Genomic DNA, 13,774 nt, shown 5'->3' with positions numbered 1-13,774 from the left:
TGAGGTTTGGTTCGAGGCCCCTAAATAGTCGAAGCGTTTTCCTGCTCTTTTTTTCGTGGCTTTTCTCGCGGAGCGTTGGGAAACTGAGCTGCTTGCAGGCTCCCTTCGTGCCCCTTCCCCGACCGCTGCCCGCGGCTCCCGTCCGACGGCCCGGGGAGAGCGTCCGCGATCCTCCCCGCAGGCTCAAGCCTGCTGCCTTATAATTTTATCACTTGCACAGCCAATTCCTGCTCGCTCGCCTCCGCGAGCCCCGTGGCGGTGGGACGCGCCAGCCCAGGGCTCCGGCGCCGCCGGCGTTTGGCCGTGGGAGAGGATTTGGCTGCGGGCGCCCTGGGGCCCCTCCGAGCCCGGCCGGCCCGAATCGGCCCCGGCGGCGGCTCTGCGCTTCGCCCGCGTTACGGCCCGCCCCGAGCTTTTCGTACGGCGTCTCGTGATAGAAGAGCCGGGACCATTCCCGCTCCGCTTTCCCATCTGCCTGGCTTTAGCCAAGGATATTCAAATGGTATTAAAGAGCAGCTTGTTTGCAAGCGGGAGGGTTACGCAGGGGTTAGGATGGGGATCCAGATGCTTTTCCCTGACTTAGCCCTGTCTGAAACCTGAGACAAATCACTTACCCCCTTACTTTACCTCCAAAACCCATGGCGAGCAGCGCCCAAGTAGGCGGCGGGGCATCGGGGAAGGCAGCAAACGCTTTCTGTGTCGTTTGAGAAGGCAAAAGCCGCTATGGGATTGCAAAGCTTTAATATGCAGCTGCGCTTAGACACGCTCCTACCTTCCCGAGGCGTCAGGCCGCATCGCTGCGACCGTGCTTGAGTTTAACCTCCCAGCCCTTGCTCTCTGCGTCCACAAAGTTTATTAATAAAGGCAATCCTCGCCGGCGTTTCTCGTGCATTAAAAGCCAAAGACGGTGGCATAGGAGCTGCACTGCGAGCAGGGAGGTTTGCGCCCCCGGGCTGTCCCTGGCAGCTGCCGAGCAGCCGGTGGGTTTAGTGGGGGGGGACACAGGGGTGACCCCGGAGCAGCCTCGGGAAGCACGAAGCGCTCATCTCTGCCGCTCTCTCCCCTCTCCGCACAGAGACGTGCGCCGTGAACAACGGGGGCTGCGACAGCAAGTGTCACGACGCGGCCACGGGCGTGCACTGCAGCTGCCCCATGGGCTTCATGCTCCAGCCCGACCGCAAGACGTGCAAAGGTAAGCGGGCGGCGAGCGAGGGCCGCGTCTCCGTGCCGCGCTTCCCCGCCTGTCTGCAGCGCCGGGCGCTCCTGGAGACATCTCAGGTGCAACCGGGAGTCCAGGGGGCTCTGGATGTGCCGAGGGCCCATGGGATTTGTCGCGGTTGTGGCTCTCCGCCAGCTCGAGGGCAGCGCCAGGCTGTGGTTTGCAGTGGTGTGCCCGCGAGGGAGCCGGTGGCTGAGACGTTCCCACTGGGAAATTTGTTGATGCTGTTGGGCAGGTCGCCTTAGACCATGGCTCAAGGGAGAAGGGACTTGGGATGCCTCCGACCCTCTAACGTCACTTGTGGCCACGGCACCCTGCCAGGAGGCTCGGTTGCAGCTGGGCTTGGTGCTGCCATGGCGTTTGCCTTGCTTGGCGGTTGCATCTGGATCCCCGTCTGGAGATCAGGGATCAGCTGCAGGCACGGGAGCCCAGGGGTGCTTTTGGGACCTGTGGTCACGTGTGTTAAATTAGAGGGTGGGTCCCTTCACCAGGGAATTCGAGGCACGCGTGTCCTTCTGTAGCGAGCCAAAACTGGCCAAAACCCCAGGACAGCTGAGCTGGCCAGTTATGGCCAAGCGCCACGCTTAGCCCACCAGAAATTTGGCATGACGCCCGCATGCGTGTGCATGTTCCCGTCCGCGTGCATGTGCATATGCAAGGGAGAAAGACCCCTAACACACGCACACAGGAATTTGGGGAGCCGCGCATCCAAGGGGACATCCCTGAGCCAGCCAGCTCCTGGGGCTGCAGGGCGGGAAGCGAGATCCCAGGGGCGGACGGCGCCTGCGTTTTGTCTTTTGGCAGCTTGGGGAACTTGACCCCGGTTGAAAGGAAAGCCTCGGCCCGCTGAAAGCTGTCTACCTGCCTGACTGATTCCAGAGCCCCCCTGCCCCGTTATTATTTTTTTCAGAGCATGCCGCCCCTCTGATTCTGCCGTTTCCAGGAAAGCGCAATAACCCCGAGCCATATCCCCTGTGTCTGGGGTTTTATTACAATTGCGAGTTGTTTTACAGCTAGTTCCCTCGCGATAATAAAAAGAAAGCCGCAGAGAGCCCCAGCTGTCGCCCCGGCGCTGGCAGCGGGGGAACGGGGGTGGCTCGGGAAAACGGCTGCCTCTTCCTGGGCTCCTTCCATTTCACAGGTCATTTCCTAGCAGTAAAGTTTTTGATTAGTAGGAAAAAATAAAAAGAAATCTCAGCCAACCTCTTTCCAGGTTCTCAGGACTCTCTCAGGCATCGTTGTTTTAGCTGTGTTTATGGCAAGAAAAAAATTGCAAGCAAAGAGATGAGGTTGGAAAAGTGTTTATTCTGCAGAGCTGCTGCCGTTGAAGGAGGTGGTTTTCCCCTCCTGGATTACTCTTTTTTTCCTAGCACTCCTGGTCCCCAAGGGCCTAGTAGCAGCCCTCACCCAGACTTGTGACTCTGCAAAATCTCCTATCTGATATGCTGCTCCCTCCGGGCCATGAAGCTTTTTGCAGATACCCAGCCCTCCTCCGCTCCCTCGGAGGTGGCGTGTGATCACGGTATCGCTTTGGGGAGAGGCTGGGACCTGCAGGAATGAAGTAAACCCAGGAGTCCCGGCGTTCCCCCGTGCTACAGAGCCGGCTGGTGTCGTGCATCGGTCCCCGTTCCCACCGGTGTCCATGATCCACGTTCAGGGTCCAGGCAGTTTCCTCCGTTTCCCGGCTCGTGGTGGAGACCTCGTCCAGAGGGACACCTCGGACCTCTTTGGAGGACCCCACCGGGCACCTTCCTGGACGAGCATCTCCCCCCAGCTCGCGCCCCGTGAGTGGCCGTGGCCGGTGGCTGGCACGGCGCATGATGGGTGTCTCGTGTTCGCGTCCCCGCAGACATTGACGAGTGCCGGCTCAACAACGGCGGCTGCGACCACATCTGCAGGAACACGGTGGGCAGCTTCGAGTGCAGCTGCAAGAAGGGCTATAAACTGCTCATCAACGAGAGGAACTGCCAAGGTAACGGGGCGGCGGGACCCGGGGACGTGGCGCGGGTGTGCGGCCGTTGCCTTCTCCCTCTTCCAGGCCACGCGTTTTTCAGACCTCCCCGGTTGTCCCTTTTCCAGCGGCGGAGGAATGCTAGGCTGCTTAGTCACTGCTCCTTGCTTTTCTCTGGACCGCTTCTCGGTGCAGCATATCCTTTTGGGGATTAGTGCTGGATGTGGGTCCTGGTCTGGGGCTTATCTCTTTGATCTGCATAGTTGGGCTGCCGTCCCAGCCCTGCTCCCAGTCGCGGGGGGATTTCTGGGATCTTCTCGCGGCAGAGTTAAGCCGTCAATTATCTGGATGGCGGAATTGCCAGGTGGAATGGGCCTCCCTCGGGTCTCAGACGATCGCAGAGCGGGCCGCGCGCCGGCGTGCCGCTGCAAGCGCCGCTTCTGAGCCCCTTGAATTACCTCCCTCCCGGCTTCGCGTTGGCGCTGGCACGTCGCGGCTCTCCCCAAAGCGCTCTGCTTTATTGCACAAAGCTTTCGCTAGAGCCAAAAGCAACAGCGTGACCTTAGCTCTGTGGGAAAGCACCTCCGCTTAGGCAGCAGCAATTTCCTTCTCGGAGGGGGCCGTGCTCCTCGGGAGAGGCAGCTTTCCTGGGATCAGCGATGGGAAGAGCAGCAGGACGTGTCTTGCCTTGTCTCTCCCTTTCCCGGGAAGCTTCCCATCGCCAGCCGCCCTGCGGCACGCTCCGGGCCAGGCCGTGCTTTGGAACAGGGTGTTTCCTCTGTGGGCCAGCGAGGATTTTGTGGCTTTTCCAAGGGTTTCATCCTCTCGTCGCTCTTCCTCCTTTCCCCCCATGCAGCTGAGCTGTCGGAGGGCAGGGAAGGGAGGAGGCGTGCGTGGCCCGCTCGGGTAGCCAGCCAGGACGCTTGGGCTCTCTGCTCGCCTGGGCTGCCCCTTTCCAGCTTTCTCTCCTTCTGCTGACATCCGGGAGGGAGCCTGGGGCCGCCTTCCCCCCGCAGCCCGTGTCGGCGGCCGGGCCGGCGGGTGCGAGCGCATGCAGGTGTTGCACCACCCCCCCCCCGGGGGGGGAGCCGAGGAAAGAGGGGGGCTGGCGCGCTCCGGGGCTCCGACCTCTTTCATCTCCATCCAGCTTCGGCGTGCTTGGAAGTTTGACGCGATCGTGGCAATTAAGTTAATGAAGCCAACGCAACGATGCTGAAACCCGCCGGGCCGGGTTCAGCCGCCCAGCCGGGGCCGCCCTGCCCCGCGGGACACGGCACCCGGCCGCGGCCCGACCTGCCGGCGCAGCATCCCTCCGCCCCGGCGGCCCTCGCCCCGTGCCCAGGGCCCAGTTTGGCCCAGTTTGCCTTGCCGAGCAGCCGCGGGGGACGCCAGCGCGGAGGGTCCCGGCGAGGAGGGAGCTCGGTTGCAGCGGAGCGGGGTGCAGCGCAGCATCCCAGGGCACCGGGGCCCCCTCGGCCACGCCGGAGCGGGGGCAGGAGGGAAGGGGGCAGCTGGGCATCCCGGGGGGCTGCCCCCCGCGCCGAGCCAGCCCTCACCCGGGCGCCTTCGCCTCCCCGGCAGACATCGACGAGTGCTCCTTTGACCGGACCTGCGACCACCTCTGCATCAACACGCCCGGGAGCTTCCAGTGCCTCTGCAACAAGGGCTACACGCTGTACGGGCTCACCCACTGCGGAGGTAGGGCCGGGGGCAGCCGGGCTCCGTCCGGCGCTGGGCGAGAGCCGGCGCGCGGCATCTCCCGCGGCGCCCCGTGGGCACCCGAACGGATGCAGAGGGGCGCGGGAGGGAGGGTTGGCTGGCGGCGGTTGTCCCACGTCCCGCCGGCCGCCTGGAGCCGGGGCCAGGCCGGGTGGGCTCGCGGAGCCAGACGCGGGCGTCTGCAACTTCAAACGCAGCGACAGGAACAATTTGCGACTTGTCTGCGGAGGGAGAGAAGGAGAAACCCTCGGCGTTTTTGGCAGGGAGCTGGGCCGGGGTGGGAAGGGGAACATCAAAAGGGTCTGATTGAAGTTTCCCAAGGCAGATCGCGGCCCGGGGCGGGGGCGTGCTGCACCCCGGGCCGCGGGGCCGCTGGAGCGAGCCACGGCGCCGGCAGCCCCGGGCGGAGGGCGGCACGGCAGGCAGCTCCCGACGCCCCGCGCTACCTGGCCGGCTGCGCGCGAGCTGAGCCGCAGCGGGACGGCGAGGGCGAGCGCCCCTGCTTGTGTTGCACGCACCCACTCCCGAAACACGCAGCCGGCGCGAGCCGATCCGGCTCCCCCAGCCGGGCCGGTTCCCGCGGGGATGCTCTCGGGGGGTTGCAATGGGAACAGACCTCCCCGGGACAGAGGGCTTCCCCGCAGCGGAGGGGTTGCTGGCTGCTGATGCATCCCCAGCACGGCGGGGAGCTGGACAGGGATGTTTCCCCGGGCAGCCGGGGCCTCGCCGCGGAAGGGCGAGAGGGGGCTGGGGCTGCCACGCAGCTGCCTTTTGAATTCGGCTGCTAAGTGCTTCCATGTCGGCGCTGCCTGCCACCCCCCGCCGCTCGCAGCCTGGGTGGGCTGCACCCTTCGCCGTCCCCCGGCCCCCGGGGACACCAGGAGTCGGCGTTTCCCTCTGCGCCAGGGCCGGGATGCTCCCCCCTGCCGGCTGGGACGCGGTTCCCACGCGGCACGGCGGAAAGCACCCCGCCGGCCTGCATGTCCCCTGTCTCCTGCCCTTATCCACGCGGGCCTGAACTATCCAAACGTGTCGCTCCAAAACGACGCAGCCGAGATGCTGCAGTGAATTGGTGCCGCGGCAGCTGGAAGCAGCCCCTCTCGTGCGGCACTGCTCCCCCATCGCATCTCGCCTTGTTGCCCGCAGACATCGACGAGTGCAGCATCAACCGCGGCGGCTGCAAATTCGGCTGCATCAACGCGCCCGGCAGCTACCAGTGTACCTGTCCCGCCGGCTGCAAGCTGCACTGGAACAAGAAGGACTGCATAGGTATTTTGGGCAGGGTGGGCTGCCGCTGTCGGCCGGGGCCGCTCGGGCACGGAGCGGACGTCTCCCAGCCGGAGGGACGAGCCGGGGTGGCCTGCGGCTGGGCTGGGCCGGGGCGGTTCCCGCGGGGGAACTGGTGGAGTGGGGGGCTTTGGGGCGTCCCGGACCCTCCGGGGCTGCTACCGGCTGGTTTTTTGTCTGGGCATCCACCATCTGGCTCGCGTGCGTTGCCTGCTCTCTCCACCCTGGGTCATCCTGTTGCTTTTTAAGCCGTGCTTGGGGCTGAACGTGTGTCTTTGCACTAGCAAGCGCCCCTAACGGAGCAGCTTTGGTGGCCCCAGCCGCGCTCTGGCGTGCCCTGACCCTGCTGCATCGGCGTTAGAGCCGAATCCAGCTCTTTTTCCACCCCCCCCCCCCAAATCCCAGCAGTCACATCGCCAAGGGGGGGCTGGGAAGCCAGCCGGGGGCCCAGCACCCCGTTCTCCTCCTCCGCGGCCCTGCTCGGCTTGGGGAGGGAAGGCGCGAGGGGTCCCACCGGGGCGTCACTGCCAGCCGGCGCTTGTCCCTCATTGCTGGTGCAACGCCCGCCAGGTTCGGTGCCACCGCGGGCCACCCTCACCTGCAACAAGACGGGCAAGAAGGACAGCTGCGCCCTCACCTGCGCCTCCAAGGCCCGCTTCCTGCCAGGTACGGGCGCCGCGGGCCGAAGCCGCCGCCGCCGGCCGGGGCTCCCGCTTTCCCCGACGGGGAGACTCCGTCGGTGGGGCGAGGAGCGGGGGCCGGTGGCTCAGCTCGGCTCCTCCTCGCCCCGCAGAGTCGGACAGCAGCTACACGGTGAGCTGCGGGACGCCGGTCCCGCGCCCCGGCGCCCAGCACAGAGCCGGCAACGGCAGCCAGCAGTGCGCGGGTAAGTGGGCAGCGCCGGGCGGGCGGCCGCGGCCGGCGCCGGGCCCGCCGCCTTCAGCGCTCGCCTCGTCCTTTAGAGGCTGCCGCCGCGCCAATCAAGCAGAAGGCTTCCTTCAAGATCAAGGACGCCAAATGCCACCTGCACCCGCGGGCCAAGGGGAAGCAGGAAGAGGCCGGCAAGGCGGCGGCGGCGCAAGGTGAGGGAGGGCCGGCGGGGAGCGGGGCCGGGCGCCGCCGGGCTGGGGTGCTCAGCGCCGCCTCCCCGTGCCGTGTCCAGGCGGCGCGGCCCCCTGCTCCGACTGCCAGGTGGCCTTCGTCAACCTCAAGTGCGACTCCTCCAAGAAGGGCAAGGGCCGCCGGGCCCGCAACTCCGCCGGCAAGGAGGTGACACGCATCACGCTGGAGTTCGAGGCGGAGATCCAGCCGGAGGAGATCACAGGTGGGCACGGCGGCGCAGAGAAGCGGGCACCGGATGGGGACAGGCGCCGCGGTGTCCCCAGGGAGCCAAGCCGGGTCGTCGTCCTGCCCGGGGTGGGATGCGCCGGACGGCGATGGCAAGCGCAGGAAGATGGGGCGCTCGGAGGACGGTTGCGGTCCGATTCGGTCCCTGCCTCTGTTAACGGCCCCCGTTTTCCTCCCGCGTTGCCAGCCAGCTGCAACCTCCAGTGCCTGCGGCAGAAGGTGGAGAAGAAGCTCAAGTCGGCCATCAAAGCCCTGAAGAAGTCGATAAACCAGGAGCGCTTCCTCCTGCGCTTCGCGGGCATGGAGTACGAGGTGGCGAGGAAGCTGAGCGTGGCGCCCGAGCGGCAGGAGAGCTGCGGGCCGGGCCAGCAGCGCCTGGGCACCAAGTGTGGTAAGGGACCGCGGCGGGGCGCGCGCGGGGCCCGGGCCCGTCCATCCGCCCGCCGCCCACATCTCCGCCTCTCTCTCAGTTAGCTGCTCGCAGGGCACGTATTACCACGGCCAGACGGAGCAGTGCGTCCCCTGCCCGCCCGGCACCTACCAGGAGAAGGAAGGCCAGCTCTCGTGCGACCTGTGTCCCCGGAGCGACGCTTTTGGCCCAGTGGGAGCCACCAACATCACGGGCTGCACCGGTACCGGGCCGAGGACGGGCCGGGGGCGGGGGACATGGGAGGGATGCTCTGGCCCCACATCAGCTCCTGCTGAGGTCCATGCCTTGCTCTGCGGCATGTCCACATCAAAGCTCGGCCGTGGGTCCCTGTCCAGAAGAGCTCGGGTGGCATCAAGGGAAAAGCCCCCACCAACACCCCCGGAGGTTGCCCTTTTGCGCTCCCATCCCTAAAGGGATAAATGAGGCCTTGCCATCAGCTGCAAGACAGCTGGGACTGGGTTTCTCAGGGTAAAACCACTTAGATGAGGCTACAGGAAGGGAACGGCTCGCCAGCGCTCCTGAGGACGGAGGGGAGAGGAGCTGGGCACGGGGCCACCCTGCTCCAGGGGAGCCTGGGGCGCCCTCGGGCTGGGACTGAGCAAGGCGTCTCTGCGCTCGACACCCGCAGGTCAGTGTCCCCCCGGCCAGCACTCCGCCGACGGCTTCAAGCCCTGCCAGCCGTGTCCCCGCGGCTCCTACCAGCCCGAGGTGGGGCGGGCGCTGTGCTTCCCCTGCGGCGGGGGGCTGACCACGAAGCACGAGGGAGCCCTCTCCTTTCAGGACTGCGACACCAAAGGTAGGTCCAAGCCAGCCGCTGCCGCGGGAGAGCCGAACCGCCTGCTCCTTGGCCGGCGGCTGACGGTGCCGTTTGCTCTCCGGTCCCCGCAGTGCAGTGCTCCCCCGGGCACTACTACAACACAAGCGTTCATCGCTGCATCCGCTGCACCGTGGGCACCTACCAGCCCGACTTCCGCCAAAACTACTGCATCACCTGTCCTGGCAACACCACCACTGACTTTGATGGCTCCACCTCTGTGTCCCAGTGCAAAAGTACGTGGGCTGGGGGTGAGGATGGGGTATGAGTGTCCCAGAGCCCCCGGAGACCTGACTCAAAAATATTCGGAAGCCCTTAAAATAGCGTTTCAGGTCACTTATCTGCTTGGATGCTTGCAGCAGGCATGGCGGTAGCGTCAGGCGGCGCTAAAAGAGCAGCTCCAAGGCCCTCCCGCTCTGCCCAGTAACCCCTGCCTGCCCAGTGCCTATGTCACCGGTTCCCAGTTGGACTGGTCCTCCGTGACCTCTCCTTCTTTGCAGACCGCCAGTGCGGAGGGGAGCTGGGTGAATACACAGGCTACATCGAGTCCCCCAACTACCCTGGAAATTATCCCGCCAACGTCGAATGCACCTGGAACATCAACCCGCCGCCCAAGCGCAAGATCCTCATCGTGGTCCCGGAGATCTTCCTGCCGTCCGAGGACGAGTGCGGGGACGTCTTGGTCATGCGGAAAAACTGTAGGTAACCAAGCGCCTTGGGGTGCTCACGGGAGAAGCCGGGGGAGGAAAGAAACACGGCTCTGTAGAGCAGAGCTCCTCCATGTGAAGGGGAAAACCCGTGTCCCTGGGTGCTCTGTGTGCATTTATACGAAATGGGCTGGCAGGGAGGGGACCAGCATTGCTGCCTTTGTGCTGCTGTCAGCATCACTCTCCCTCTGTGGTACCCAGCGGACCCAGAGGGATGTGTGAGCTGGGTTGCACTCCTGCTGCTGCCCTCTCAGGGTCTCAGGACTGCTTGTTTGGGCTAAAAAGTTCAGTTCAGAGCAACAGAGGAATCTCAAAGTCCCTGGTATCTAATAGGAGGGATAGGGGAGTCAGCCTCTCTGAACACTGGGCTATCTAGGTTCCTGGTTTTCCTCTTGTGCCCCTTGCCCTAAACATTGAAACACAATAAGAGGTGGAGGTGGCCAGGAGTCTCCTCCACTGCTGACTCCTGGTGTCACGGGGTCCCTCACGGTTCCCATTGCAGCCTCCCCTTCCTCCATCACCACCTATGAGACGTGTCAGACGTATGAGAGGCCCATCGCCTTCACGGCTCGCTCACGGAAACTGTGGATCAACTTCAAAACCAGCGAGGCCAACAGTGCCCGGGGCTTCCAGATCCCCTACGTCACCTACGATGGTGAGTGTGGCACTGCAGAGTGTCCACGCAGGAGCAGCTGGTGGGGCTCAGGAGAAGGTAATCCAAGCATGGCATTGCCTCCTCGCCTGCCTTGGTACCCAGGTTACCCCAGTTCAGGTCTCCAGGGCATGGGGGAGCATACAGCCACCTGCGGGGCACCAGGCTTGGCGTCCAGGAAGGTGGCCCTGCAGCCAGCAGCTCGTGCCTTGACTTGGTTTCTCATTGTTGCAGAGGACTATGAACAGCTGGTGGAGGACATCGTCCGGGACGGCAGGCTATATGCCTCCGAGAACCACCAGGAAATACTCAAGGTGAGAGTGTCCCCACGTGGCCCTGGGCTCCCCGACAGAGGAGCGGTGCTTGGGTCTTTGCATATCCCACACTCGCCATCCCACTGCCTGCTTCACTATGGACTTGCACCGGGGATCTTGCATGGTTAAAATCCGCAGTGACCACCTGCTCTGCTAGCTGGAGTGGGAGCAGGGCGAGATGAGGGCGCCTGGCTTTGGGCCTGGGGAGAAATGCTCGGTGCTGCGGTGTCCGTGTCAGTCGGCTCAGCCCATCCGAGCATCCGTGGGGCACGCAGCTGCTCGGTGGGTGGGTGACCCTCTCACTTTGGTTCCCTGTAGGACAAGAAGCTCATCAAAGCTTTCTTCGATGTGCTGGCACACCCCCAGAACTACTTCAAGTACACAGAGAAACACAAGGAGATGCTGCCGCGCTCTTTCATCAAACTCCTCCGCTCCAAAGTCTCCAGCTTCCTCAGGCCTTACAAATAGCCCTCTGCACCCCACTGCCTCTTGGGCCACCCTACAGCCAAGGACACTTTCTTCTCCCTTCCTTCTTATTTCATTTTTTCTCCTTCCTCCTACTCGGCTTTGGAAACCAACAGGATTGCCAGGTCTCGCTACGCAGGTGCCTCAACACGATTTCTCCCCGGCTCTCTCCGGACCTGCCTCAGCAAGGCTGTGTCTCCTCCAGGGCTGGAGATGCCCTGGCCTCCCCCAGCCTGAGCTTCCAGCGCAGGGACAACCGTTGCTCCGGGGAAACTCGTCCTCTCTTTCAAAGCAGCTTCTTCATTTTAGAAAACTGAAGTGCAGCCAGTTGCGCCAGGTGCCAGCCTGGCCCTTTCGTTGGCCTTTATGTTATCTTTCATTTCCTTTACGCATCCACGCCACATCCGTCTCCGTTCCTAGATGCCATAAGCACGTCCACAACCACCCGCACCCATGGGACATGGCCGGGGCTCGTTTTTCTTCCTATAACCGGGGCTGGCAGTCGCTGCAGGCAGGCCGAGCTGTTTCTCAGAGGCGTGCGAGGGAAGTCCTGAAAGCAGAAGGTAACACCGTATTTATCATAGTACGTGGGTCTTGAACATCAACACAGCTTTGCAGAGAAGATCAGGCAAATAAAATACATGCTTTGTTTGAAAAAAATTTAAAAATGACAAAGAATATGAAAAAAAGAGATAAAGGATAGAATGCATGACAGCAAATGGCAACCGAGTGGTGGTTGCAGTGGTGGCTCTGGTGGCCGGGCGGCCGTCTCTCCAGAGAGCTGGGCTGGCACTCTGCATTTCGAGGAAAGCACAGCCAAACCACGTTCTCTGAGAACAATGTCTGGCTACACGGGAGAGAAAATGGAATGAACAAGAAAGACTTTCAACCGGGTTCATTTTTTTTTTTTCCCCCTACAAACACTTGTGCCAAGAAACCAGACTTTCTTACAAGCTCTGCCAAAGAGTAACTCGTTGACAGGAAAACAAGCTTTGTGAAGAGCAGGAGTAAATGTTTGTGCACTAGGATATTCTCCTTTCTACCTTTTTCATATGTATTAAGTGCAATCATTTGAGTCTTCTTTATATTATTTAGAGGGAAGTTTTTTCTACTAGAAACTACAATATTTATACCTGCCTGAGAAATGAGAATGTGTGTTTGTAACAAAAAAACAAACAAAACAAACCCAGTCCTGGATTGATGGTGACCAGCATGATGGTGTTTTCAGACCTTGGAATCTGTTCTTCCGGTATTTGTTGCTGGTGAAACATCTGTTAGGTCGAAAAGGCAGAGGAGCTTGCGTCCCCCCACCTCGAGGAGGAAGGGTTGGTTGCTCTGTGCAATGCCTTGAGTTTTTGCAGCGATTTGAAGGCATCTTGGTCCATCCATGGAGGATCCCATGCGCTCCGGCTGTGCTAGGTCCCACTGGGCTGGTCCTTCTCTGTGACTTGGCCTTTTCCCACCAGCCTATGACAACAAAGTTGAGCGGTCTCAGCCGCGGGCTGCGCCAGTGCTGCTAGCGCTGCTCTCGGCCGCGTGGTTTCGTGCTGCCCCTCCTGGGCGGCCCCACGGCCAGTGAGCAGGCGCGATTGGGGTCATTTGATCCCCGTCGTGCTCCCTCGCCTCATGTCCCAGCCGTGACATACGGCTCGGGTCGGGGAAGACCCTGCTGCCCAACTCAGCCACGTTCCCTGCTTGCCGCCTCATGCAAACCGTTTGGTTTTATTCATACGTTCGAAAACAAGCCACGTCCCGTTCCTGAGAAGCTGAAACCCAAGCGAGACCGGGCACCGAGCGTGGGGCCGAGGCACAAATCCCAGTGTGTGGATTGGGAATGAGGAACGGCAAAGGCAGGCGCGGAAAAGAGAAGGGAGCTGCTCCCAGCACCCACCCCTGACTACCGCAGCAGCTTGGGCCCCCGCACCATTGACCAGCTCTCCCTGCCCCAGCTGGGACCCTTGGAAATCCTGGGGCCCGAATTTCCCCAGCTGCGGCACCTCGGCTCAGCAGGGGATCCCGTGGCCCTGCCAGCCTCCCCTTCATTCCTGCCTGCCTTCCCCGAGCCTTGCGGCCAGGAACCAAGCGCGCGCTGGGGGCAACGGCCAGGTGAGCCTTGCAGATGGGTTTGTTCCCCGGCATCATCCCACGGCCAACGGCCACTGCCAGGCAGGGCACCTGGAGACAGGGGCCCAAACCCGCTGCTGCTACCCAGTCGTCCTGCTGCTGCTGCTGCTCCTCCTCCTCCTCTTCCCTGGGCTCCCCAAACTTCACCTCCCTTTCCAGCCCTCCCATCAGCTCTTGGCCGTCGTCTTCCCTCACGGCACTGCGACTTCATCCCCATCTTGATCCTCTCAAAGACCTGCAGTTGCCAGGAGTAAATGTGGTCGACTTGTGTACAGCTTTCCTGTTTGCGGTTCCCCTCCCTTCCTTCCGTTCCCTGCTTGTCTCGTTCTGTCCCTAGCCCACATCTGGGAAGAGCACTGCTCCTCGGGAGATGCAGCGCAGACTCTTAACAAATGATTATTTATTGCCCTGTACATTCGCTCGATTGCCCAGGCTTCCGGGGCCGTGAGCCCCGGGTCAGTCCTTGCTGAAACGGGGAGGCAGCTGCTCACCCCCATTTTCTCTTTGCAATCTGTCTGTGCTGCTGAACTGCTCCGAGAGCTTGTTCTGGGCTTTATTAGGAGCTGTGGGTTGGATTAGCGCTGGCAGAATGGAGCTGAGGTTTGTCCCCAAGATGCATTGGTTGGAAAAGTCTGCAGTGATTCATAGCAGCTGTGGATTTACCCCTCCTGCCGCCCGGCTCCAAGCCTGTTTGGAAGTTCGACATCTGTGGGCTGAGATGTTTGTCACTTGGTTGGTGTCTGAA

General features: G+C 62.5%; 1 protein-coding gene across 5 annotated transcripts in view; it reads left to right on the top strand.

The window, feature by feature from the left end:
* SCUBE3 (signal peptide, CUB domain and EGF like domain containing 3) overlaps window positions 1–12,117 on the top strand; it is a 47,657-nt gene extending 35,540 nt beyond the window's left edge. For 3 of the 5 annotated variants that reach the window (XM_068918219.1, XM_068918216.1, XM_068918220.1), the window contains 16 exons: window positions 1,076–1,192; window positions 3,069–3,191; window positions 4,752–4,868; window positions 6,036–6,158; window positions 6,747–6,842; window positions 6,970–7,062; window positions 7,139–7,258; window positions 7,339–7,500; window positions 7,711–7,914; window positions 7,994–8,155; window positions 8,582–8,749; window positions 8,842–9,003; window positions 9,268–9,465; window positions 9,977–10,129; window positions 10,361–10,440; window positions 10,759–12,098. In XM_068918219.1, coding sequence (XP_068774320.1) covers window positions 1,076–1,192; window positions 3,069–3,191; window positions 4,752–4,868; window positions 6,036–6,158; window positions 6,747–6,842; window positions 6,970–7,062; window positions 7,139–7,258; window positions 7,339–7,500; window positions 7,711–7,914; window positions 7,994–8,155; window positions 8,582–8,749; window positions 8,842–9,003; window positions 9,268–9,465; window positions 9,977–10,129; window positions 10,361–10,440; window positions 10,759–10,908 — 2,228 coding nt within the window. In that variant the 3' untranslated portion in view covers window positions 10,909–12,098. Of the gene's footprint in view, window positions 1–1,075; window positions 1,193–3,068; window positions 3,192–4,751; window positions 4,869–6,035; window positions 6,159–6,746; window positions 6,843–6,969; window positions 7,063–7,138; window positions 7,259–7,338; window positions 7,501–7,710; window positions 7,915–7,993; window positions 8,156–8,581; window positions 8,750–8,841; window positions 9,004–9,267; window positions 9,466–9,976; window positions 10,130–10,360; window positions 10,441–10,758 lie in introns of all 5 variants that reach the window. The other 2 variants (XM_068918217.1, XM_068918218.1) reach the window with 2 other exon arrangements.
* Window positions 12,118–13,774: the final 1,657 nt, after the last annotated feature.

The sequence above is a fragment of the Struthio camelus genome, chromosome 24 (assembly GCF_040807025.1).
Source record: "Struthio camelus isolate bStrCam1 chromosome 24, bStrCam1.hap1, whole genome shotgun sequence".
NCBI lineage: Eukaryota > Metazoa > Chordata > Aves > Struthioniformes > Struthionidae > Struthio > Struthio camelus.
This window is presented reverse-complemented; position numbering and strand designations above follow the sequence as displayed.